General features: G+C 47.9%; 1 protein-coding gene across 2 annotated transcripts; it reads left to right on the top strand.

Moving 5' to 3' along the window:
• The first annotated feature begins 3,059 nt into the window (after positions 1–3,059).
• Positions 3,060–27,020, top strand: SCIMP (SLP adaptor and CSK interacting membrane protein). 2 transcript variants are annotated; one of them, XM_070394393.1, is made up of 5 exons: positions 3,060–3,143; positions 16,523–16,646; positions 17,694–17,757; positions 20,755–20,828; positions 22,859–27,020. In XM_070394393.1, the coding sequence occupies exons 2-5, from the start codon at positions 16,535–16,537 to the stop codon at positions 23,065–23,067; spliced, it is 459 nt and encodes a 152-aa protein (XP_070250494.1). In that variant the 5' UTR covers positions 3,060–3,143; positions 16,523–16,534; the 3' UTR covers positions 23,068–27,020. The 2 variants fall into 2 exon arrangements, with proteins under 2 accessions (XP_070250494.1, XP_070250492.1); XM_070394391.1 differs by lacking the exon at positions 3,060–3,143 and having other exon boundaries at positions 16,134–16,646.
• The last annotated feature ends 281 nt before the right edge of the window (positions 27,021–27,301 follow it).

Genomic DNA, 27,301 nt, shown 5'->3' with positions numbered 1-27,301 from the left:
TAACTATTATAAACAATACTACCATGGACTTCTTTGCCATTTGTTTAGGTAGCTCCTTAAGGTAAATTTCTAAATATGGAACTGCTGAGTCAAAGGTACATTCATTTACATTTGGGTATTATTATGGGCTAAATAGTGCCCCCTACTCCCAACGCGCGCGCCCCCCCCCCCCCCCCCCCCCCCCCCCCCCCCGCTTAAAGACATGTTGAAGTCCTAACCCAGCCGTGGGCAAACTACAGCCCGCGAGCCGGATCCGGCCCGTTTGAAATGAATAAAACTAAAAAAAAAAAAAAAAAGACCGTACCCTTTTATGTAATGATGTTTACTTTGAATTTATATTAGTTCACACAAACACTCCATCCATGCTTTTGTTCCGGCCCTCCGGTCCAGTTTAAGAACCCATTGTGGCCCTCGAGTCAAAAAGTTTGCCCACCCCTGTCTAACCCCGAGTATTATCCATATTTTCTCCCGGTACTTCTATAATTTCATGTTTTAAAGTTAAATTTTTGCTATACCTGGAATGTGTTTTCCTGTGAGAAGTGAGATTGAAATCTAGCTAGGTCATTTTCAAGATGACTAGACAGTACCATGACATAAATAACCCATATTTTTCATGCTGATTTGAAATGCCACCATTATCATGTCCTAAACTCCCAAGTGTACTGGAGGCTGTTGTGATCACGGTTCAGTTATCCTAACTAGTAATCTACTCTTCTTTAACCGAAATGGGAAAGCACCAAAAATCACCACCAGAGGGCACCATCTGTTCTCCTTGACCCCCGCTCCAGGCCCTCTAGCTGCCCAAATCTGCAGGTTGCTTTTCAGTTGTGCAGAAAGGCCACCCTAACTTCCTGCCTTCCTCTTGTGGTGGAAAGACAATGGTGGAGCCAGAAAAAGAGTGTAGGCAACAGGAAGTGGGCAGGTCCGCATGCCCTGGTGTGGGGTCCGAAACTTTGCTCTCGGGCCTCCCTCTGCCAAACACATAACACTCCCGGGTCAGCTGGGACACAGCCACCAGCGGCTCTCAAAGCACTCTGGCTTGGTTCATCCACATCCTCTCCTCCACTGGGTGAGCTCCTACACATCCTTAAAGGCCCAGTTCCAATGCTACCCCTGGGACCCTCTGAGTCCTCCTACTTCTGTGCTCCCACGCACTAGCATTCATGGCTTCCAATAGCAATTACTTACGTCCCCTCCGTCCTGGAGAACATGTGCTCCACCAGGAACATAACTTGCTCAGCTCAGACCTGTGAGCAGAAGGCCTGGCACAAATCTCTTCTTTAACCGAACTGGGAAAGCACCAAAAATGACCACCTGACTGACGGTCAGTGAACCTCACCCACATTCTGTTACGTCTTCACCTGCCGCCCTCACCTTGAGAGGCAGGTGCCAGGTCTGATTCCTCTTTCTGGCCCCACACGGCCCAGCACAGGGTTTAGCAAATAGGATCTCAATTTTGCTAGAACGAGGCTGCCTCCTTTGTACTAGTATGTGTAACTCACTTCTCTCTGGGGATGTCTTTTTTCCTTTGGCACCTATCTATCAGGCGTGTTCTGTTGGGTCCTGGTCTGTGCTGGGTGCCATGCTGTCCCAGCTAGAGGGAGCAGAGAATAACAAATGAGAGATTTCATGACGCAGTCATGATCTACTTAATGTTTACCAATTGAACGCTTTCATTTTATTTTTTTTCCAGACCCCCAGATGACTCCCTGTTTTAACCTTTCTTATGTATAGTACATGTCTAATGCACTGTTTGATCTATAAATAAACACTTTAAAAACAAAAATGTAAGTGAAAATTTAACAAAAAGGAAATGAAATTCAATTGCCTGTGATTGTTGTTTCATCAACATCAGCACTCTTGATAGCCACTTTTTGTTTTATTTTACTTCTTTTTCTTTTTTTTTTTAGAAGTGAAGACTTATTTATTTTTTTCCCCAGAAAAACGATTTTAAGTATAAAAATGTTACATGCAATAAACATTAATATTTCAAGAAAAAAAGGATTTTAGGTATAATAATTTATCAAAACTGTACTAACATAGTATGATATCATAAAAGTCATAGGAAATATCAAAAATCTGCAAATAACAGGATTACTTCTATTAGATTCTAAAATATTTTCCCCCCCACTGGCTCTATTTTTGTTCATCAGTTTATATTGTTATATTGTTCATTATATTCCACAAATGAGTGAAATCATGTGCTATTTATCTTTCTCTGACTGGCTTATTTCACTTAGCATGATGCTCTCCAGTTCCATCCATGCTGTTGCAAATGGTAAAAGTTCCTTCTTTTTTACAGCAGCTAGTATTCCATTGTGTAGATGTACCACAGTTTTCTAATCCACTCATCTGCTGATGGGCACTTAAGCTGTTTCCAAATCTTAGCTATGGTGAATTGTGCTGCTATGAACATAGGGGTGCATATATCCTTTCTAATTGGTGTTTCTAGTTTCTTGGGATATATTCCTAGAAGTGGGATCACAGGGTCAAATGGGAGTTCCATTTTTACTTTTTTGAGAAAACTCCATACTGTCTTCCACAGTGGCTGCACCAGTCTGCATTCCCACCAGCAGTGCACGAGGGTTCCTTTTTCTCCGCATCCTCGCCAGCACTTGTCGTTTGTTAATTTGTTGATGGTAGCCATTCTGACAGGTGTGAGATGGTACCGCATTGTCATTTTGATTTGCATTTCTCAGATGATTAGTGACTTAGAGCATGTTTTCATATGTCTCTTGGCCTTCTTTGTGTCCTCTTTCGAAAGTGTCTATTTAGGTCCTTTGCCCATTTTTTGATTGGATTGTTTATCTTCCTTTTGTTAAGTTGTCTGAGTTCCTGAACTCCTTCATTTTACAAATGAGGTAACTGAGGCTCAGACAGGGGAAGGTTTCATGTAGGAAGCTGTTGGCAAACTGAGCCTGGAAAGCCTGGGGAGCCCGATTCCCTGGAAGGAGGCCTCGTGGCCTGGGGCCGGAGCCTGGGCCTGTCCGTGGGCTGAGCAGAAAGGGGAAGTGTGCTCAGGCTGCACCCGCTGCTCCGGGTGGGTGGAAGGCCGTGGGCGAGGAGCGCCTCTCGTCAGAGCCACAGCACTCGGGACACGGCTGTCCCCCAGCCGCTCACATCTGGACAAGCTGGCAGCCCAGGTAAGCCTCGGGGCCGGCGGGTGTGAGTGACTGTCTGGGCTTGCGCTGGGGGTTGTCGCTGGGGGTTGTTGCTGGTGCCTTGGGAGGACCACTGGGTGGGGTTGGAGAAACACTGGTCTTGAGGAATCCACTGGGCTCGCTGGCAGGCGACCTCAGAATCCCTGGCCTCCGTTCCTCATGTGTGTGTTGGGTGATGAGGGAGCCTATGCCTCAGGCCGCAGTGACAATGCCTGGGAGTGAGACGTCTGCGCTGAAAAGGGGCTGTTCTCACTGGATCCCGATGGCGAGTTTTGGTAACTGAGGACCCTAGTGGGTCTGGGCTGGAACTGGTGTGGGGGTGGGATGATATGGAGGCGTTGACGGTGCGAACTTTGGGCTACATCTTGGAGCTGTTGGGTGGGAGCCCTAGAGCACCACCGGCGGAGGTCTGCTTGTCACTGGGTCTCTGGCACCCGGGGATTGAATGGGAAGGCATCCTGCCTTCCGAGGCCTCAGGACCGAGGTGTGTTGGGTTGAGGTCAGATCCTCATTTTGTCATCCGCTCCTTCCCTCTGGGAAATTACTGTGGAGGAGCCCGGGGTTCGTCTCTGTGGCTTCCACTTCCACCTTCTCGCGCATCACTTCTCCCGAAAGCCACCCCCTTTCCTGGCCCCTTTGGGCACACCCGCCTCTGAGGGAGCGTGGAAAGTGGACGTTGCTGAGCCTGGAGCTTCTTTTTATCTTCTTTAGGATCTCCCCCCCCTCCAAAAGCAACTAGAAAACTGCAGAGAAATTGGGAAACAATGACCCCCAAATTCCACCACCTCATAAACTGTGAGAGGAGTTGGTTTTGTCTTCTAATCTTATTTCCCTGGGTGTAGATTTTGAAAAGTTCTCGTTGTTTCATTTTGATGCACATGCATTCTAGAAATAGAAATACACACTTCAGCCTGTGACCAGGGCCCCGGCATCCCTGTCCCCTCCACCCACGGTAACGCCAGCATTACTGCCAGGGGGCCCCTGAGCCTCAGGTGCTGAGTTCTCCTCCATAGTCTTAGAGCCAAGCAGATGAGAAAAGCAAGCGACGGCAGGAGACAGGACCTTGGAGGGACCTCGGGGGTGGAGAAGTCCCAGGACAAACGTGCCAGGAAGCTTGAATAACCTCACTCGGGAAGGCTCTGCTGAGGGCCAACACATCCCAGCGACATCTCAGAGACACTGAAACAGCCACCTGTTTGCAAGCAGGGAACAGCTCTAGGACACGATACCTACATTTGTGAAAATGTGTTTATTGAATGCTTCACAGCAAGGCCAGGCGATGCAGAAAAAAGGATCCCACTTTCACCCGCTACAAAATCAAAATCGTTTTTTCGTGTTGCCACGCAGTCAGGCGACGGCCTGTGATGTGTGGACACGCGCATTCTGAGCCTTTCCTCGTCCTCTCCTGACCTTTTCTTCCTGTTGCTCCATGGCTGCAGCCCATCCCATCGAGTGGCCCTTCTGCCGTTTCGTCTCCCACCCCCCAGAGTTTGCCTGCTGGGTGGTGCACGTATTTGTGCACTGAGGTTCCACTCGCTCTGGATTCCTTCTTAGGTGAGATTTCCAGAAATGATATTGTGGAATCATAGGATAGGACCGTTATTAAAGTGTATTACCATTTGCTTTCAAAAAATGTTTAAGTCGATGTATACGGCCAGTGGCCACGTGGGAGGATCTGTTTTGTCACAACTTTGCCAGAATAGGATTTTATCACTTTTTCATTTTTGCTCACAAATAGATGTAGTTTCTTGCAAGCGTGAGCTAAAATATTACCATGGGCAGACGCATATGCCAGGGGAACATAAATCTAAGAGTTGAGCATGTACGAACAGAGTAGGGTCCTATAATGAAATAAATCCAACACGACTAATCTGGGAGTGATGGTGTGATCAGCGAGTGACTGAAGGAGGCGCGTGCCATCAGCTGGGCTCTGCCTGGCCCAAAATGACATGTTCTGGTTCACCTTCTCCTTCTTAGTACTCCTGGATCTATAGCCAGCCTTTCACAGGACTGGGAAGACAGAGAGATAGGGAAGAGAGGCTGGACTCCTTATAGTTACACTTCCCTGACCTTTCCCAGGCACCCTTGGCTTTGCAGTTGCCAGCAGCTATGCACATGGCATGTCTGGTGCTGACATCAGCCAGAGGTCAGGTGGGAACTTGCCCTCACTGAGCACGGGAGTGAGAGACGTGAATTCAGGCAAGACATGGTCATGCTGACTTGCAAGCATGAGCTAAAATATTATCTCCAGTCTCTGAGACCCTTGAGACCAAGGTGGGGAGCAGCTTAAACCCTCATTCCCTGCCCTGGTGAAGTTCAAAGCCCTCCTGAGACTTCTGTGGGGTCCCCAGGAGGCTACTCCTTCCCCATGGTTAGCACTGGCTGGGAGCCCTGTGGGCAGAACTCAGGCCCTTTCTTGATTTCCTTCCCCCAAAACAAAACCGCTCACCACAGCATCGGCAGATGCAATAGACTTCAGTAGATTGGGTAGGGGGTCACCAGAGAGATTTCTAAAGTAGCAATGCGCACAACAGCCCTGTTCTTAAAATATCATGGCCACTCCATCCTGCCACCAGTTACTGCTCCCACCTTCGTACCATGCAGCTGGCTCCCTTCCCTCCCCTCCTTCTCCCCAGAACTCCAAATTCCTCCTCCCCCAATACCCAGAGGAATTCACTTTTCCCCAGTTCCTACCAGCAAGCTTCACTCCTGGCACAGCCAGCTGAGTGCTTTAAAGGCAGCTCTATTTTTTACTTTTATTTTTTTAAGTGAGGATTGCATCAAAGGCACAGGCCTTAAGTGTACAGCTTCATACATCTGACAGTTGTAATACACTCTGTCACCGCTGCCCAAAACAAGAGGTAGAATCTTTTCATCACCCCAGAACGTTCCCTCGCAGCCCTTTCCAATCAGACCCTTTCCTCCCCCACGGCAACCACCCTTCTGATGTCTGTCCAGTCAAGTAGTTTAGTCTGTTCTTGGGCTTCCCCGAAGAGAAGCAAACAGGTTGTGCTCTTTCACACCCGGCTTCTTTCACTTACTGTTTCCAGGATTCATCTACGTTGTTGTGTGGACCGGGAATTTTTATAAACGTCTAGATGGCATTTCATTGTATGAGTATACCAGCCTGTCTATCCATTCTTCTGTTGAATTCCATCCCGTTTTTACAGTTTCACATTCTTTGAGTAACCATAACATGGTTGATATAGGGTGTCCCAAAATTCACGCAAGATTTGCAATTCAATTCAATTGCAAATCTTGTGTGAATTTTGGGACACCCTATATTAAGAATAAGCCCTAGCCGGTTTGGCTCGGTGGATAGAGCTTCAGCCTGTGGACTGAAGGGTCCCAGGTTCGATTCCCATCAAGGGCACACACGCAGGTTGCAGGCTCAATCCCCAGTGGGGGGGCATGCAGAAGGCAGCCGACCAATGATTCTCTCTCATCATTGATGTTTCTAACTCTGTCTTTCCCTCTCCCTTCCTCTCTGAAATCAATAAAAATATATATCAAAAAAAGTTTTTTTTTAATATATTTTATTGATTTTTTACAGAGAGGAAGGGAGAGAGATAGAGAGTTAGAAACATCGATGAGAGAGAAACATCGATCAGCTGCCTCCTGCACATCCCCTACTGGGGATGTGCCCGCAACCCAGGTACATGCCCTTGACCGGAATCGAACCTGGGACCTTTCAGTCCTCAGGCCGACGCTCTATCCACTGAGCCAAACTGGTTTCAGCAAAAAACGTTGTTTAAATAAGAATAAAAGTGAGCAGGGCAGTGGGGAAAAATTCTATGGGGGGTGGGTGGGTATAAGAACAGGGGGAAAGCTGAAATTTTACTAATACATTTTACAAACCCAATATATTTAAAATGTCATTTCAATAGGTAAACATTCATTAAGGATATTTTGTACATTCTTCTTGTCACCCTACGTCTTTGAAATCTAGTGTGCATTTCACACCTACATCTCAGCTCCAACTTGCTACCTCACTCAACAAGTGCTCAACAGAAGAGCTCCGGGCGGGGGTCTGCCTTGGACAAGGCAGGCCTCAGCTAGGGAGGTGGTGGCCAAGGGCAGCAAGGTGCTGGATGGGGATTCAGATCTCCCCGCTTCCTGCTGAGCTGTTGGCAAGTCGGCCTCCTTCTACAGACACATGTCTGAGACCTCCTCCAACTCCAACTTTCTAAAACTCTACTTTCCCTCCACACTCATTCTACCCACACTTTTGGGGACTCATGACTGTTTCAGACCATTTACTCTTCCTGAGAAAAACTCAAGTTCTCAACGTACAGGACATGACCATTAGTGGGTTATGAAACAAATTGGGGGGTGTGCCCTCAGTACTTTTTTTTTCATTATTTCGGCTGGAGTAGGTGAGAAAATATTCGTGTACATCACATGTCGTGAAGACATTTTGTAAAATTTGTTTCATTTATGTGAATATGCGAGTAGCTGTCACATGGTAAGTTATATTTCTTGCTCTGAGGATCTTGGTTAAGAGAGAGAGAGAGAGAGAGGGAGGGAGAGAGAGAGAGAAGGCATGCCCTAGCTGGTTTGGCTCAGTGGATAGAGCATTGGCCTGAAGACTGAAGGGTCCCTGGTTCAATTCCGGTTAAGGGCATATCCCCGGGTTGCAGGCTCAATCCCCAGTGGGGAGTATGTAGGAGGCAGCTGATCAGTGATTCTCTCTCATTATTGATGTTTCTCTCTCTCTCTCTCTCTCTCTCTCTCTCTCTTCCTCTCTCCCTTTCTCTCTCTTTTCCCCCACCCACTCTCCCTTCCTCTCTGAAATCAATACAAATAGATTTTTTTTAAAAAGCAAGTGCTAAAGAAAGCCACAGTCTCTGGGATTCCGGGGATGGATAGTGAGTACGGATTCTGTCACTGACTCCCCGGAAGCACCTTTTGGGGAAGTGAGACTTGGGGCTGGGATGGCTTTTGCTTTGAGCTGCTCTCCCACCCTGACATCACTCAGCACTGCAGCAGGCTCACAGTTCCTGAGGAATGAGGAGAAGCGAAAGAGAAGCTGGGCCTCGACCCTCCTGTGCTCCCCCGCCAGCTGTTCGATGCCAGCAGCGGATGGCAGACAGAGAGCACGGGGCCTGCCTGAGGCCGTGTGTCCGGGGTGGGGTGGGGGGGCTTTGCAATTAGAATTTCAGACCTGGAGTCCAAACTGCATGGTTACAGGCGCGGTTCACCAGCAACAGGGGAAAGAGCCCGGGCATCGCTCATTCCTAGAGTCACAGATACACACGGAGCGCCCACTGTGTGTCAGGGAATGTCCGAGGCTCTGGGAACAGGAGGCAGGCCAGTGTGGGAGACAGACAGGAACAAATACAGCGAGAGACAGCCGTGACGGGATGAGTATGCGGGAAGGAAGGATGTTTTTTGTGTATTGGTCATAACATCCTGAGGGAGGGAGGGGATGTCTGCCTCCCACCCCTCCCCACCCAGCACCCTGCCCATGGACTCTGCCTCCTACGCAGAGAGAATGGGAGGTGTGGGTGCCATCTGTCAGCCCCTGCCCCCGCGCCCGGGCTGGTTCCGTCCCCACCCTTGCTCCCTTGTAAAATCTCCTTCTTCCACCTGGGCTGCAAAGGTGCCTCCTCTGCCTCTCAGATCTCGCCTCTTCTCTCTTTGATGCCTGCATTTCGTTCTTGTTCTCTCTCCTGGCGCCTTCACCGTTTATGACACACCAAAGTCTCTCGTTTCTTAGACAACCTCTTCTCAACCTCAGTGTCTGCTCTTCTTGAAATTCAGGCTTCCCTTGCCTCCTTGGAGCTGCCTCGAAGCTGTTACCCGTCATGGAGATCTCAGAGCGAGTGAGATCCAGCTGTCCTGGGGCAGGGGGGGGCGGGGGGGGGGGGGTTGAGGAGACAGGGGGAGAGGACAGGGAGCATCTGGGAATAGGGAGAGGCTGAGAAGCAGGGAGGAGGATGCGTGCTACGACTCTTCATTCCCACATCGTACTCCTTATGACTGTAGTCTAAGGACTTGGACGAGAATTCTAGGGTGCCCCTGCTCCTGCTGGTGCCCTAGGGAAGGAACCCAGGGATCCAACAAAGTCGTTCACACCCTGGTAAAAACCAGTTTCTCTTCCTCCATGTCCGTGTCCGGCACACCCAGGCAAATGAGGGGAAGAGGAAGAGAAGGGAGCGTGGCACTTGTCTCTGGAGAGAAGGGACTTGATAATGATGAAATTCCAGGCTCCATGTGACAAGCAGACAGGAAACATATTTGGGTTCAAGGAGTCTGTTTGTGCCTTTCACTTCACCCAGCTGCTGCTGCTGCTTCTGACCTGCCCCAGCTGGGGGCTCCGCAGGCTGGCCGGGTGCAGTGACCCTCCGAAGCCCGAGAACCACCAGGAGTGCCTGTGACAAATGCTGACACCAGACCTACAGCTCAGAATGGGGAGAAGAGTAGAGACATAAGAACCTGGTGTCAGACCCGGCCGGCGTGGCTCAGTGGTTGAGCATTGATCTATGAACTAGGAGATCACAGTTCAATTCCCAGTCAGGGTACATGCTTGGGATGCAGGCTCAGTCCCCAGTGTGGGGCATGCAGGAGGCAGACAATCAATGATTCTCTCTCATCCTTGATGCTTCTATCTCTCACTCTCCCTTCCTCTCTGAAATCAACAACAACAAAATATATATTTTTTAAAGACTCTGATGTCTGCATTTTATACTTCTCCCGAGGCCCTTGCTTGATGACCACCTGCTAGGGCCCTAGAGTCAGAAAGACCTGGGATTGGCTTTTGATTTTTCTACTTGCTATCTCTGCAACCTTGGGTGAGTTATTGAGCTCTTGTAAGCCTCTATTTTCTTATCTGTAAAATGGGATCATAATTATGATCTGCCTTATAGAGCCTTTGTGAGGATGAAATGAACCGTGTGGAGAGTTTAGAACTTGTGGTAAGTTAGCACACGGTGCATGATACTTTGGGAAGTGCATTTTCATACTGAAGTTCTCATATGTGACACAAGCCGCAGCTAAAAGCTGAGGTCTTGCCAGTTTTGGAAGTTCTTGAATGGGGGCTCGGCTTTCAGTTCTGTAATGAAGAGGAACTTTTATCAGCTTAGTATCAGGTTGGCAGCATAAAAAGAGCTTGAACTTTGGCCTCAGAGCTGAGCGGCCTTCTTAGGATAGTCCGTCACTAGCTGTGTTGCCTTCAGCAAATTGCTTAATCTGTCTGAGTTCTATCTCTTCATCTGAAAATGAGAGCAATCATAGCCCCCTCCCCATTATATAACAAGGTTATAATAAAGTTAAGTGACCAACCTTGGCCTCTTATTAGAATCAATTGAGAATGTTATGCAAACAAACAAAATCTTGCTCTAGCTGGTTTGGCTCAGTGGATAGAGCATTGACCTGAGGACTGAAGGGTCCTGGGTTCGATTCTGGTCAAGGACACTTGTACCTCGGTTGCAGGCTTGATCTCCGGCCCTGGTCGGTGTGTGTGGGGGAGGCAACTAATAGATGTGTCTCTCTCACATCAATTCTCTCTCTCTCTCTCTCTCTCTCTCTCTCTCTCTCTCGAAATCAATGGAAAAATATCCTCAGGTGAGGATTAACGCACACACACACACACACACACACACACACATCTCAATGGCTAGGCCCCAGCCTAGAGTATCTGATGTACTGCAGACAGGAGCAGTTTTTCGAGCTCCCCAGGTGATTCCAGGGTTCAGGCAGGGTTGAGAACTTACGCTGTTCTTCAGGTTCTTGACTCAGGGCCTAACACACGCAAGGAACCTGATAACTAATAATACAACGTGCTCCCATATTTCCTTTCAGTCTTCCTTCCATTCATGGGGCCCACCAAGAGGCCCTGCAGCTCCCTGACTTCCTCCCTACAGCTGGTACCCCTTCACCTGTACATGTGGACTCGGCCTCTCTCCCCCACTCCCACCCCCACCCCCACCCCGTGCTCTGGGACCTGATGACCTAGGGTTTGGAGTTGGACCAGCTCTGGTCTCACATTGAATCTTACCCTCTTCTGGCCTGTACTGGGCAGTGGGCGCCCATGCTGGCTCACAGGGCCCTGCGTTTCTCTGAGTCCTGCCTTGAGAACCTCTCCATGTCAGAGAAATGCAACACTGCTAGCTTTCAAGGTGGAGGAGGGAGCTGGGAGCCACGGAACATGAATGGCCTCTGGAAGCTGAAAAGAACAAGGAAACAGCTTCTCTAGTAGATACTCCAGCAGGGCACACAGCCCCGCCCACACTTTAATTTTAGCCCAGTAACATCATGTTGGACTTTAGACCTCCAGAACATTTGTGTGTTTTTTGTTTGTTTAAAAGGCTGTTTGTTTGTTTTTTTAATCCTCACCCAAGAGCATGCTTTTATTAAATTTTTAGAGAGGAAGGGGGAAGGGGGGAGAGAGAGAGAGAGAGAGGGAGAGAGAGAGAATTGATTGGCTGCTCTACTGCATGGGATGATACCCAAACTGAGCCATATAGGTCAAGGCTACATTTGTGCGTTTGGTTTTTTGTTGTTTTTTAAAATATATTTTTATTGATTTCAGAGAGGAAGGGAGAGGGAGAGATAGAAACATCAATGATGAGAGAGACTCGTTGATCAGCTGCCTCCTGCACGCCCCTTACTGGGGACTGAGCCTGCAACCCGGACGTGTGCCCTGACAGGGAATCAAACTGTGACCTCCTGGTTCATAGGTCAATGCTCAACCCCTGAGCCACACTGGCTGGGCTACATTTGTGTGTTTTAAGGCACTATGTTTATGGTAATTTGTTAGAACAGCCCTAAGAAATGACTTGATCCTAAATGCTGCTGCCCGGGCTCCCACCTTGTTCCAATTCAGTTCAATTTTAAAAATTTAAGTTACTTTTGATTACTAAGCAGACTCATTTTATTTTAAACATTTGGTTGTGCCTTTTCTAAAACTTCAATCCTTGACTCAAAGCTCTCCCCTTTGCCCCAGTGAAGAGAGTAAAGAGGGGGGTGAAGCTGCCCCGGCTCCTCTGCACCCTCCCCTGCACTTTCCCCTCTGGCGTTGGATAGAGGAGGAAAGACTGGGGCAAACACTTCTCCACAGGAAGTCTCCCATCAGTGGGCCATTCCTGCTGAGCTAGTTTGTGGTGTTGAGCAAAGACCCTGGCCCTTGGCCCTTGAGAGGAATCCTGGCCCTTGAGAGGTTCCTTGCGGACCCTTGAGAGACCCAGCTGCATCGTTGAGCTGACTGCCAGCATCCTCTCATGCCAACACCTCTTTGCCCCATGCTTCAGTCGCTCCACCATCTCATCTACTCCAGGCCTGCTGTCACGGGTGGGATTCAGCTTACACACCCTCCCAGGGCCTGACCTTGATCATGCAGCTATTACACGCTGCCCCCTGGTTGGACTCGTGCCATCACTGCCAGCGCTCCTCTCACCTCTCTGGTGGCACCCTGGCCATTAAACTATCCTGGTGGCCCAGAGGACATCCTACCGGGAATGGGATGTGCTACATCCCCCCTCCCTCAGCGGCACTCTCTCAAAAAGGACAAGTTCTGCTGAAAGGCATCTCCCAGCGGTCCATGGGGAAGAGGACTGTTTCTCTGGCCTTAGAATTCGGGGAACTTGGGACGCTTATTCTCCACTGTGGTCCCCATTCATTCTGGGGGATCCCTTGGCTCCTCACACCACATATCAGTACCACAGTGATGCTCCTTTGAAAGTAAAATATCCTGGATCCCGTTGGCTTTTCGTTGATCACTTGGAAGCATCCTAATGTCAACAGAGGAAGGCTCTGTAGCATAGAAAGCATCTGCCCTCCTTCCTGCCCGGGTGACCTTGGGCAGGTCACTTCACCTCGTTTCAGCTCTGGTGTGGTGGAAAGGAGCGTGGAGGGGAGGCTACGATGAGGGGAGCGATGAGAAAGCAGTTGTGGACTGCTCGGTGCACTGAACACACTCGAAGCATCCGATGGAAAATCAAATCCACATGATCTGTAAGAACAAAACTGCAACATGGCCCACAGTTTCACTTCCTGATGTGATTTCTTTGCACTTGAAATCTGAGCTGTAGCTTTTCATGGAAGTTACACCGTGCGGTTGATCGACTTTTTTCAGTTTTATTAAACTAAATGCTTTTAAAAATCAAGTAACCCAGAGGGTTTATAGTTACAGCCCCCTGTCTTCCCACTTTCCTCCTTCCACCCAGTCATGCTCCTCAGATGCAACGGCTTTGAACTCTTGTGTCCTGGCATTTACTTCTAGCGCTCTAAAGAGATGTTTATGTGGCTTTGTGGAGAAATCCTTCAAAAGTAAGACAAAAAGACAAAGAGAACAAAAATAGGAGAGGAAAATTATTAGACAAAGAGACGCACATTTGAATATGTGAAAAGAGAAGGAGAAAAGGGAGAGAAGAAATTCTATTTATCTTTCTATCCATCTACCTATCTGTCTATCAGGTTCCCCAGAGCTAAGAAGGTGAGATTCCAAAAAAAAAATTTTTTTTTCAAGTAGGAATTGAAAGTACTTCTTTTTATTATTTTTAAAGTGAGATTCCAATTTAGATTTGTTGAACAAAGAGGCCACACTCTGATACGTGGCAGCATCTTCTTCTTTTAAAAAATATTTTTTATTGATTTTAAGAGTGAGGAAGGGCCCTAACTGGTTTGGCTCAGTGGATAGAGCGTCGGCCTGTGGACTGAAGGGTCCCAGGTTCGATTCCGGTCAAGGGCATGTACCTTGGTTGCGGGCACATCCCCAGTAGAGGGTATGCAGGAGGCAGCTGATCGATGTTTCTCTCTCATCGATGTTTCCAACTCTCTATCCCTCTCCCTTCCCCTCTGTAAAAAAATCAATAAAATATATTTTTTTTTTAAAAAAAAAGAGTGAGGTAGGGAAAGAGAGAGAGAGAGAGAAAAACATCAGTGAGAGAGAAACATTGATCAGCTGCCTCCTGCAGCAACCTGGGCATGTGCCTTGACTGGGAATTGAACCCTGGCAACCTCTTGGTTCATGGGACAACGCTCAACCAACGGGGCTACGCTGGCTGGGCACATGGCAGCTTCTTACATCCAGTGCCCTGTGACCTCATTGAGCCCTGCAAAACCCACGTTCACAGCCCCCGTTCCAAGTCAAGTTTCTCTTCTCCATGGTTTCTTTTTCCCTTTGTTCTTCTTCCTCTATTACTTTCCTTTGTGCATCCTGAAGGGTGATCTACCACAGACCTCTGCCTGGCGCCTGCCTGGCGGACGAGCTACCCCTGCTCTCTGGTCATTGGCACTTTGCTGTCTTAAGAGTAAATCCCCAGCACATTTACCAACATGGATAAATGACAAAAACAATGTTGAGCAAAAAAGGAAGCTGCAGAATGATGAGTATAGCACAGTGCTGGTTACACATGGTTGGTTTTGCCGCACGTAAGTTTATTAATAGACAAAGGGCACTATATTTGATTAAGCCAAAACTTCACTAAGGAAACGAAACAAAATTTGGAACTGAAAATCCAAATTGTAATGTAGCAACTTCATAGATGACCACACTGTGCCAGTAATGCCCATTTTTAAATAGCAAGCCAAGTCAGAAGGTCTTCGTAGTGAGAATGGTTTCAGCAGCAGCCTAATTCTGCCCCGTTCCTCGGCCACCCGCCTGGGTGTCTGTTGACATTGTTAATATTACTCCAAAGCACGCATCAGGCCCTAGCTGGTTTGGCTCAGTGGATAGAGCGTCGGCCTGTGGACTGAAGGGTTCTGGGTTCGATTCCGGTCGAAGGCACATGCCCGGGTTGTTGGCTCAAACCCCAGAAGGGGACGTGCAGGAAGCAGCTGATCAATGATTCTCCCTCATCATTGATGTTTCTATCTCTCCTTCTCAAATCAATATATATATATATATACATATATATATATATATATAGAGAGAGAGAGAGAGAGAGAGAGAGAGTATGAATCAGAAATGGTGCTACATCAGCACCCATGGTGAGCTTCCATTGGCTAGATGGTGTCAAGGAAGCTGATTCTCACATAACCAGGATATTCCAGGATCTCTCCCAGGCATCGAGGATCATTTCCAGTTTAATATCCAAATGAACTGTCAGAGTGCCCATATCATGGGTGAGGGGAGCCCAGCTGCTCCCCAGGATCTCCCTGAATTCCTGGAGGCCACTCCCAAGTCCATCCTGCAGCCTGCTCCCACTGTCACTTGGGGCCCGGCAGCCACTGCTCTCTCTGCTTGCCCCTGTGTCACCCCTGGCCTGGAAACCCGCTGCCCTCATGTCATTTTTCTCCAGGTTCTGTTCATACAAGCCCTTGTTGTGCAATTTAATGGAAGGTTTTATTACAGATCTTCTGTTTGGGAACAGAAGAGTACAACAATTTAAGAGTGAATATTAGAACTGTCCTACAGAGGCACTGGTCACTTTTCACTGTGGAACCTCCCTAATGGTACTCCCCATCTAAAAAAAGGACTCTCAAAATTCTATCTCCATGTTGTGAATTAAGCCCATGTTGCCTGTTTGATATAAAAACAACTGCATGGGGTTGGAGGGTAAGAGGGGAGAGGTAACCAACTGAAGACCTTGTATGTATATATGCATAATCATGGGCACGGACAATTAGGTGCTGAAGGCCTGGGGGGAGGGGCAGGGTGGACTGGAGGGAGTTAATGGGGAAAAAAAGGGGACATACGTAATACTTTCAACAATAAAGATTTTTTTTAAAAAAAGACACAACTTTGCCCTAACCGGTTTGGATCAGTGGATAGAGCATTGGCCTGCAGATTCAAGGGTCCCGGGTTCGATTCTGGTCAAGGGCATGTACCTTGGTTGTGGGCACATCCCCAGTGGGAGTGTGCAGGAGGCAGCTGATCGATGTTTCTCTGTCATCAATGTTTCTAACTCTCTATCCCTCTCCCTTCCTCTCTGTAAAAAATCAATAAAATATATATTTTTTAAAAAGACACAACTTTAAAAAAAATAGAAAAAAGAAACCTGCATGGGAGACATCTGTAATACTGTCAACAATAAAATAAAAGTTTTTTAAAACTGCTGTCAGTTATTGCTTTAAATGGCCTTTCCCCTCCTACTGAATGTTTGATGATATTAAAAAAAAAAAAAAGCAGTGATTGCATCTTCCATTTCTAGAGTGCTAAGTCCGTCCAAATCATATTCTAACCCTCACAAATCCCCTGAGAAGTCATAGGGCGTATCCCTCCCATATTGCAGACAAGAACACTGAGGCTCACAGAAGGTTAAATGACTGGCCTGAGGTCTCCCAGCTGCTAATCAGCAGGGCTTGACCGTGAACTGGTGCCGCCTCCTCCCTAAGCAGATGTGTCCTCACAAACGTGGTAGGTAACTACCAGGATGCCTTTCACTCATGCCTCATTCCTCCACCTCCATTCTCCCCAGGACTTCACGGCAATGGATTGGTGGAGGGACAATTTCTGGATCATCTTAGCTGTGGCCATCATCATCGTCTCTGTGGTCCTGGGCCTCATCCTATTCTGTATCTGTAGGCGGCTGCTCAGACAAGGTAATGGCCATCTCACCTGGGCAGGTGGAGGGGTGCTTATACGTGCATTCGGGCTCCTTTAGAGCAAGATTAGTTCCAGGCTTGTATGGGCTGAACTTTGGATTAAGCCTGGTGCATTCTGGGTTTCAGCTCGAGCCCTGCCACTAACTTGTATCCTTGGGCCTCAGTTTCCCCATCTGCGTAGTGGAGGGAGGGAGGTTAACGAATGTCCAAGGACTCTTCCAGCTGCCTTCTGCACTGGGGATCAAGCCCACAACCCACCATGACTGGGAATCGAACCGTGACCTCCTGGTTCATAGGTTGATGCTCAACCACAGAGACACACTGGCTGGGCCTCTTAATCTCTTTTTAGAGATGAGAATATTAAGATTCAGTGGGAGGTGAAGCTTTGGTTGAGGTTCCAGAGGGGTTGGTGGCAGACTGGGGGGCAGAACTCAGGTCCACTGAGCTCCCTGCTTAATATTCTTTTCTCTCTACCCCTTCATGGCAATCAGTTATTTTATTTTATTTATGTAATTAGTCTTTAATACAAAATGTGTATTCTGGCCCCTATAGTCCTCTACTCATTTGCCTTCTTAAAATGTCTCATTCTCAGATACAGACAAAAGTATAAGCCTGAACAAAAACTTTACTTCTTCTTTTATCTTGACCCACTTTTATTAACAAGCAGTCTATAATTAATAACTTACATGCCCAGCGCGTCACAAATGGCAAACTGCTTTTCCCACTATTTACGTCATTTCCACCCAGCTGCACGTTTGCTTACTCATTTGACCTGTATTTCTGAATGCCAACTGTGTGCCAGGCGGAGTACTAGGCAACAAGAAATAAACACAGCCCACGTGCTCTTGCCTTCACTGGATTAGCTCGGCCAGCCTGGGTTAATGTCCAGCTCTACCAATGTTTGGCTCTGTGTCCCTGAATCTGTTTCTTCTTGGTGGTTCTTCCAAATGTCCCAAACCGGCCTGGGTTCTGAGGATTTTTAAACTCTAAAATCACAGCTTTTGCTAATTCTTCCTCCTGAATGATGTTGTTTTTTTTCCTTAGGAGGGAAATTGGACATTGCTAGACCCTTGAATCAAAGGCGTAAGGATGAAGAAATGATGTATGAGTAAGTGGGGGCAATCCTTCTGCTTTTTAAGTCTGAGAACTGCCTGCTCATTTCCACTCCTGGGCCTATGCTGCTGTGTGAGCGTTCACGCCTGCTTTTCCTTTGCAGCCAGGAAATGTCATGTCTGCCAATTCTCCCCACTTTAAGGGGAGATGTCTCAGGGCTTTGGGGGTGCAGGGCACCATCTGTTTCTCTCTGCTCCCCAACTCCTCCCTCATGTCATCTACTTTTTTCTTTTATATATATATTTTTTAGAGAGGAAGGGAGAGAGAGAGAGAGATGGAAACATCAATGAATGATGAAAGAGAGAAACATTGATGGGCTGCCTCCCACACGTCCCTTTACTGGGGATCAAGCCTGCAGCCCAGGCACGTGCCCTTGACTGGAATCGAACCCGGGACCCTTCAATCTGCAGGCTGACGCTCTATCCACTGAGCCAAATCAGCTAGGGCTGTAATCTACTTTGATAGAGGTCATAGGTCAGGTTTTGGGTTCTGGGTCCCCCATTCAGGGTGAGTTCTGCCCTTCTTTTCTTTTCTTGTAATAAAATCTTCCATTAAATTGCACAACAAGGGCTTGTATGAACAGAACTTAAATATAATCCTCTAAAAGCTATTGCGCTGAACAAAAACCAACTTCACTTTTATATTTTGTAATATCTTTGGGGCTTATAATTGCTACCTATGGTGGGGGTCCCCAAGACCACCCTTAGGCTGGAGGATTCTCTAGGAGGACTTGCAGGACCCAGAAAAGTTGTTATATTTACGATTATGGGCTATGATAGCGAGAGGATACAAAACCAAGTCAGCAAAGGAGGCCCCAGCCCTGGTGGGTGGCTCAGTTGGTTGGAGCACTGGCCCGTACACCAAAAGTTTTTGGGTTTGATTCCCGGTCAGGGCACATACCTAGGTTGTGGGTTCAATCCCCAGTCCGGTGCATACAGAAGGCAACTGATTGATGTTTCATTTACATTGGTATTTCTTGCTTTCTCTTTTTCTCTCTCTCTCCCTCTCTCCTTTCCTCTCTCTCTAAAAAAAAAAAAAAAAAATCAATAAAAACATATCCTCAGGTGGGGGGTAAAAAAGCCCCCCCCCCCAAAAAAAAGTCAGCAAAAGGAAAAAGGCACACAGAGTGGAGTCCAGGAGAGACCAGGCACACGCTCCCAGTCGCCCCTCCCAGTGAAATCACATGGACAGCGCGTCATCCTCCCAGCAATGCGCGGTGTCAGCCTGTGCGAGCTCACCTGAGCCTGGATTTCTAGGGTTGTATTGGGCGTCAGTCACATAGGCACAGAACGCCCGCATAACTACTTTATCTACTCAGCCTCCAGCCCCTCCGGAAGCCAAACTGATACAGCATGACCCGGGGCCCTCGGCAAACACTAGCTGGCAGGCGATCACCTCAGTCACCTTGTTAGCATAAACTATCTGGCTGGCCCAAGGCCTCACGTACACAAAGTCACCCTTATCAAGCAGAACATTTCCGGAGCTTAGAGGTTATCTCCCAGGAGCTGGTCAAGGGCCAATCCTTTCTTTGGAATGTACACACCTTCCGAAACAAAATCTAGGCTCTACTAAAATGAATTTTGTTGGGGCTTCAAGGGATCCAGCAAAAAATGGGCCTCTTCCCCCACCAGTTCTGATCCACTGAGGAGTAAGACCAATGTGTCGTGCAGTAATGTCGCCTTTACTGAGGACAAAACTGCCATTGCAGACTGTGGCGCTTCTCCGTGGGCAAGTGCCATTTCTAATTCAAAACCAGTAGACCCTTCCTGCTTGGCGCACAGGCAGCTCAGCAGCATCTCGGGTCTCCCCCGCAGGGCCGCTCTTTCTCCGAAGGGCAAAGACCAGAGCAGAATACTTGCTTTCTGCATTCAGGCCGGCTCCGGAGGAGAACGTGGGAGCAGCTGGACTTCTCCCAAATTTAGGAGTCAGGTACACTCCGCTCCTCTCCTAGGAAGAGCCACGGAGGCGTGGAGAAAAGGCCACTGATGGAGCTCTTGCCACGTGTCCCTTTCTCCACTCCCCCAGCAGCCTAAACACAGAGGAGACCAACACTTCCTCAGCAGAATCTAGACCCCCTTGAAAATCAGAGTACAGAGCGAGGAACGGGGTCTAGGTTGGAGTCTTACCTTTTTATTGAAACTTCTTAGCGCAATATGAACACAGAAAATTGCACACAGTAAGAGTACAACTCAATACAGTTCCAAAAACTAAACAGACCCAGGCAGCTGGCACCCAGATTTTTAAAAAGTTTGCCAGCACCTCAACATCTTATATTCCCTCTCAGCCATTCTACCACCAGGATAACCACTACCTGAAATAGCATAGGTTCGTCTTTCTTGTTTTCAGGCTGCCTCTAAATGGAGTTACACAGTGTGCATTATTTGGTGTTTGGCTTCTTTTGCTTAGCATTTTGTGAGATTCACTGTGTGTGGTTACAGATTGTTCGCTCTCACTGCTATGGAGTATGCCACCTTGAGAAGGTGCCCCTGTGAATGTGTCCATTCTGCCGCTGATGGGCACTTGGGGAGTGTCCAGTTTGGGACGTGATGATTAGTGCCGTTATGAACACTTGGACGAGGCTATGCAAGCACTTCAGTAGGGTATACATCCAGCGGTGGCATTGCTGTCACATGATGTGTGTACAGTTAGCTTTAGGAGTGCATCCATGTTGCGAATCAAAATAGAGCTGGTGCTTACCTCCGCGCTTCACCAGCCCTGGGGAGCCCAGGACGGGGTCTCCATGCTCTAAGTTACAGTACTTCAACGCCCTTTCTTCAAACCCAGCTGCTCTCTGGGCTCCGGGAAGTGGTTTCTTTACGGTGTCGGTTACAAATGGGGTGTAAGACCTAGAAAGGGCAGGTAATACTTTTAGGTTTCAGGGACTGAGATTTGAATGTTCAACCCTGTTCACTTTCCTTGACGTTCTCCTTTAAGTCCACGGACAGCGGGCATGGTCAAAACCAAACACCGACCCCTCTTCCTTTCTCCCCAGGAATGTTATCGATCAATCGCCAGGTCAGTTGCCCCCTCTGCCACCCAGGGGTTTGCTTTCTCAACAAGATGCCTGTAAGTATATTTTGCTGATAACAGTCCCATTCAGGGTAGGATAACAAAGTTATCCAGGTGTCTTAGTTGGCTCAGGCGGCCCATAACACTGTACTACAGACGGGGTGGCTTAGACCACAGGAACTTATTTTCTCCCCGTCCCAGAGGCTAGAAACCTGAGATCAAGGGGCCAGGTGATTTGGTTTCTGGTAAGGACTGTCTTCCAGCTTACAGATGGCTGCCTTCTTGCTGTGTCCTCACAAGATGGGGAGAGCTCTCTGGTGTCTCTTTTGACAAGGGCACTAGTCCTGGTGGACCAGGGCTGTAGCCTTATGACCTCATTTAACATTAATTACTTCCCTACAAGCCCCTTCTCTCAGTACAGCCACACTGGGGTTAGGGCTTCAACACACAAATGTTGTGGGACATGAGCTTTCAGTCCAGATTTGCAGATGGCAGCGACCTGTTCAAAAGAGATGAATAGGATGTGAGGGCGATCTGGCTGCGACATCTGTCACCCCATTGATCGCCAGGGTTGATTCGGCTGATCTGGCTGGCTAGGCGGGTGTCCCCCTCCTCCCTCACCGATCCATGTGCGTCCCTCCCGAAGCTGCGCGCTCGGTCGAAGAGGACGACCTTCCCCCCCGAGGAGAGGACCGGTCTTCGGTCAAGGGTATACGAGTAGCTGCGCTCCCCTGCTAGAACCTCCAAACAAGCTCTCAAAAGAGATGAATAAGTGTAAAAGGGTTAGACTAAGTACCAGTGCTCCCAATATTCAACTTATAAATTCACATTCAAATCCCAGCTCAGAACATGAGTAAACAGAAACGTGGGGCTGACGCTGGGCCTCTCACCCTTCTCTCAGAAAAGCTGCCTGGTTTCCTCGACTGGAATGTTATTCCTTCAGTCCTTCACGCAGCTGGCCTTGCCTCATCCTTCAAGCGTCATCTTACATGGCACCACCTTAAAGAAGCAATTCCTAATGACCCCACCCCGAGCAATCCTGCTAAGGTTCCTTATGAAACCAAACTTGTCTTATGTAGTTACTGTTCCCTTGTTCATTTATCAACCTCCTCCACTAGCATATAAACTCCAGGAAACAGGAACCTTTCTTGTCTGGTTCACCCCTAAGAACAGTGTCTGGAGCTTAGTAGATAATGAATAAAAACGTTTCACCTGAATGGATAAATAATAATATTAGCTAACATTGATTCGGCATGCACTGAGTGTCGGGCCCCGTGCTGGGCCCGTTATAGTATCATCTCACTTAATCTTCTCAACAACTTTAGGAGGCAGGTACGTTATTGTTATCCTCTGACAGGTGAGGACGCTTAGACACAGAGAAGTTGTGACTTATCAGGGTCACACTGCTGGAGCTTGAACATGAACTTGGATCTGTCTACATGAACTCAGACCTGTCTAATTGCAGAGTTCTGCAGAAAAAAGAAATGGTGGCAGTTTTTCCGGTTCTCTGAGGAAAAGATGAGATTGTGGTCCAGCACTTCCCATTCCCATGAAAAGTAGAGCTGTCCTGCTCTGTCATCCTTCCTGTAGCCACTTTGGTCCTTTTGCTATGTACCCAGGCTGCACTGAGTTAACCTTTTGAAACACCATTGTTCCCTTTTCTTTAGCAGAGAGATTCATACATGAGCAATTAGCCGTTGTTCAAGAAAACAGTGTAAGTCATTGTGAGGGATGTGCCAAGAAGGAAATATGGTTTGTATCACTTCCGTACGAGAATCAGGATCTGTAGACACAACCCTACTCACTTGGTTGGTTTCTGGTCAAAGTGTCTGTTTCGTGGTTCCCACTCCAGTGCAATCTTAGGCAGAGGGACATGGCAGTCAAGATGCCTGACCAATATTTGTCATTTATTCACTTGGGTGATCCTGAGACCCTGCCGTGTCTGTGCTTCAGCTTCCTTTGTAAAATGGGGATCTGGTCCACCAAGAAATGGAAAGACTCACCATGAAAACCATGCTGAGCCACTTGGTCAAAAATACATACATGCACAAGAGCTTTGCATCTAAGGACCTCTGTGTGTATTCTAGCCCCACAGGAAACCCGGAGCGAGCCGCCACCGACATACTCATTGGTAAATAAAGATAGACATGTGAAGACAGTTTCCATCCCGAGCTATATTGAGCCTGAAGGTGACTATGATGACGTTGAAATGCCTGCCGCTATGGAGAGCCATCATTTCGAAACAACCGTTTCTTCTTTTTGGCAAGCTGAAGAGAGTTCACGCAGCTTATTTTAAGACCATCAGGAATGGCTGAACGTCTATGTGGTCGGTCCCGGAAGCAGTGGTAACGTTGTACAGCTCTGTAAGATAAACACTCTCTGAACCCTAGCGATGAAGAAGTGTTCGCGATCATATGACTGCAGCCAGAGAAAGAATGTGGCTGCTCAGCCCTGAAGACTGAGTCAGGCCCTGAGCTTCTGTTGAGTGAGTGTCCGCAGGAAGGACTGCTGGGCTTCATGGCTCTCACGGGGGGAAAACCGCTCTGTTCTCGGCCCCCTTCCCTTTTTCCTTCCCTTCTTTGTTTGGGTCTACGTGATCTTCAAGCTTGGTGTTGACTGTGCAGAGCCTCCCAAGTTCCCATCCCCAGCACCACCGCTAGGAGCACAAGGTCTCCTCTCTACCGGCCCCATCCACCTCCCGTGAGAGCGTCTGTGGTGGTAGTTGGGGTTGAGCGCTCTTGTGTGCAAGTCGCCGCGTCAGCCTTGTGAGTTCTTCAAGGGTGGCCAGTGCTTTCTGTTCTTGTGAACCCTCCCCACCTACACACACCTCAAACCCCAGTGTCTCTCTATGACGTTACCAGGCTGACCACAGAGATTCAAGTTCTCACCCAGGTTTTTTCCTGTGCTTCCCAGTTACACCAGAACAATCAGCAAAGGACAGGCGTTACACCACTGGCCTAAATTAAGGTGTCATTTTGCCACATGTATAGTGGGCTACAGGAATGGTAGGCTTCCCAGGAAAAATCATGGGAAACAGGAAAGAATGGGGGTGATAAAATGGCAGATTCAAGATGAGATTTCGGGCTTAAGGCCCTCCTCCATAACTGTCATTATGGCTTCCTCCCCATATGAAGTTCGGTGCAAACAGCGCCAAGCCCCTTCCCTCCAGATCACTGTCCCTGAGCGTCTGGGAGGCAGCACCTGCAGTGTGACGTGCTGCGGCTAAGGAGGTGCCAGGGGAGTGTCCTGCTAAATGAGTGCCCTAGTGTGGTCCCTGAGCCTTAAGTCAGCTTTGTAGGCCCCTGGACCCCATCAGTTCTTTCGAGTTGATCCACTAGAGCTCTAGGACTTGACACTTTCTAACCAGACTCACAAGATGCCGATTTCTAAGCAATCCCTGGGAAATACAGCGAATGAGCAGACTTGCAGGAGAGCAGATGACCTGTGAAAAGCCTTGGGAGTGACTGTTGGATGAGCTCCTCCTCAGGAGACATCAAGTATGTTCCTGCCGTAACAAGCTTTCTCCCTCAACCAGTGCTGGACCAGCCGGAACACATCTTCCTCCCAGGTTAACCTCTTTGTAGACTCCATGGAGACTCCGGCTGCCTGTCAGTACCTCCTTATTTCGGACCAGTGGTTCTTTCACTATGGCTTTCTAGAACTGTGGTATTCAACGCACTGAAGAGAGAACTCTTCTCAAATTAGAGAATGTAAGTTATCAGATGAAAGTTTTACATGTGTTTTACATGTATGCTTTCCTCTCATGCATGTTCTGTAAGCCATCCACATCCATCTCAACCCTTGCCCTCATCTCGCTCCAAACACTCATGAATGACCTCACAGATGCCCATGAGCTCAGTACCCCCTCTATTCTGACGAGTTCCAAATCACAGACTTTAGCTGAGCTCTCTCTCCTCAATTCCAGACTGAGTGGCTTCCAGGATACCTCCACATGACCCTCCCCTGTCCCCTCAAGTTCAACATATATAAGAAAGAACGAATTACCTACCCCGATTCCAAGGCCCCTGTGTTCTGCCCGCTTCTTCATTGCTGAAGTCAGAAGCTAGCACACTATCTGGAGCCCTTTCCCATGTCCCCACCTCCTGCTGATTGCACCTCTCAAAGAGCTCTCCAGTCAGCCCACATGTCTTCGTCACCGTGCCTAGGTCAGGTGTGACTAGCACTTGCCAAGGGAATTCCAATAGCCTCCCAGCTGGTCTCCTGCTTCTGGCGTCTCACCCCCAACCCCCTTTCTACATGGGAGCTTGTAATTTTCTAAAATGAACATCTGACCACTTAATTCATTTGCTTAAATCTCTTATTTACCCATTATCCTCATAAAAAGCCCCAAATCCTTAATGTTGATTACAAGATTTGTCAACTTCAGGTCATTGGTTATCTCTTGCCAACCCTCTCCTTCCCCACCCCCTTGCAACCTCCACTCTGTGTAAATTTTTGTTCTGGCCATTTGAATCGACCTCGTCTGTGGTCTCTCTTGCCCTTATGGCTATGCACAGCACCCTCTCCTCTGTCTGGATCTCCCCCACCTTTTGATTCTTCCCATCGCTGCTTAGATCCTTTCCTCAACACCCCAAGTTTGGGTCTGGTGCCCTCTTAGATGCTCTCCTCTTATAGCATCAGCATGCGGTACTGACCTGTCTGCCTGTCTCTCTCCTCCACTGGACTGAGAGCAATATGAGGACAGAGGCTGAATCTCTCTTCCCCACATTGTTCTTTCTGTTCCTATTTAATGTCCAGGCACTTTGTAGATGCTCAATAAAGACACTGAATAAATATCAACTGAATGAATGAATAAACTCCTCTGGGATCTCACCACTCCCCGTACTTGGCCCTATGAAAATACCTCTGCATTATAAATGCCTGGTTACATTTCCATTCTCCTTTTTAAATCTGGGTCTCCTATGGGGTGGAACTTGTCTGGCTCACTGTTATATTCCACGTCTCCAGCACAAACCCTGGCACATGGTAGGCACTTCATAATGTTGAACATTAATAGAAACTCTATCAGTTGGACAAAAACAAGCAACATGTGTAATTTGGTTGAGATTTTATACCTGCAATAAAGCCACATTTTTTTGCCAACAAAGTTGTTACTAGTTTGGATGATAGAATTAAATATATCAGGATTACACAGGACCTACCGTCTGTGTACTTTAAACCCCACAGGAAACCACAAGTCAGCCACCAGCTACATATATACAGTAATCTAAGTATAATATGCTAATTAGACCAGACGACCTTCCAGACGAAGCCGGGGCTGCGAGGGAAGCTCAGGTCCCGGGTGCCTGCTGGTGGCCAGAGCGAGGCCAGTGCCAGCAGTTGGGGGAAGGAAGGCCTACTCTTGCACAAATTTTGTGCATTGGGTCTCCAGTTCATAGATAAAGTTAGAAATAAGAAGGTAAAATGGTGATAGAAGGAGACTTGACTTGGGGTGTTGAACACACAATACAGTAGTGATGATGTGTCATGAAATTGTGCACCTGAAACCTGTATGATTTTGTTAACCAGTGTCACCCCAATAAATTCAATAAAAAGGAAAAAGAAATTTAAAAAGATGTTCCATCCTGAGCTCTATGGAGCCTGAAGATGACTATGATGATGTTGAAATCACTACAAATATTAAAAAGCATCATCTTAAAACAACTCCTGGTCAGCCACTATGGATTCCACTCTTTTCAGCAAAAGCCTGAGATTTTTCTGTTGGGTCCGCTTCTTTCTCTTGTCTCCATTGGTGCAATTTGTGTAGATCCTCACCCAACTCAGGGGTAGAGCACATGACCCAGGCTGACCAATGGAAGATTCCCATTCCCTTGGCCATAGTGACTGATCGGTTGATTCCTTGAGTACCAAGGCAGGTGTTCTTTTTCACGGGACTTGAAGCTAACAAACTAGACACTCTCAACGGAGAACCTGTCACAGAAGGCACTGAGCTGAGATAAGAAGAGAGTTCAGCCCTAGCTTGTTTGGCTCAGTGGATAGAGTGTTGGCCTGTGGACTGAAGGGTTCCCAGTTAGATTCCGGTCAAGGGCACATGCCCGGGTTGTGGGCTCGATCCCCAGTAGGGGCCACGCAGGAGGCAGCTGATCAATGATTCTCTGCCATCATTGATGTTTCTCTCTCTCCCACTCCCTTCCTCTCTGAAATCAATAAAAATATATTTTAAAAAGAAGGAAGGAAGGAAGGAAGGAAGGAAGGAAGGAAGGAAAGAAGGAAGGAAGGAAGGAAGGAAGGGAGGGAAGGAGGGAAGGAGGGAGAGAGGAAGGGAGGAAGGGAGGAAGGGAGGAAGGGAGGAAGGGAGGAAGGGAGGAAGGGAGGAAGGGAGGAAGGGAGGAAGGAAGGAAGAAAGAAAGAAAGAAAGAAAGAAAGAAAGAAAGAAAGAAAGAAAGAAAGAAAGAAAGAAAGAAAGAAAGAAAGAAAGAAAGAAAAGCGTTCAGATCCTCATGGCATTGTCTGAGCTCCTGTCTGCTGCCATGCTTATGCGGGCATTACTTCTGGGCTTTTTAGTTACA

The sequence above is a fragment of the Myotis yumanensis genome, unplaced genomic scaffold, assembly GCF_028538775.1.
Source record: "Myotis yumanensis isolate MYYU_CA2020_CCGP unplaced genomic scaffold, mMyoYum1.0.hap1 SCAF_16, whole genome shotgun sequence".
NCBI classification, from domain to species: domain Eukaryota; kingdom Metazoa; phylum Chordata; class Mammalia; order Chiroptera; family Vespertilionidae; genus Myotis; species Myotis yumanensis.
The sequence above is the reverse complement of the archived record's forward strand: the minus strand, read 5'-3'. Positions and strand labels throughout refer to the sequence as shown.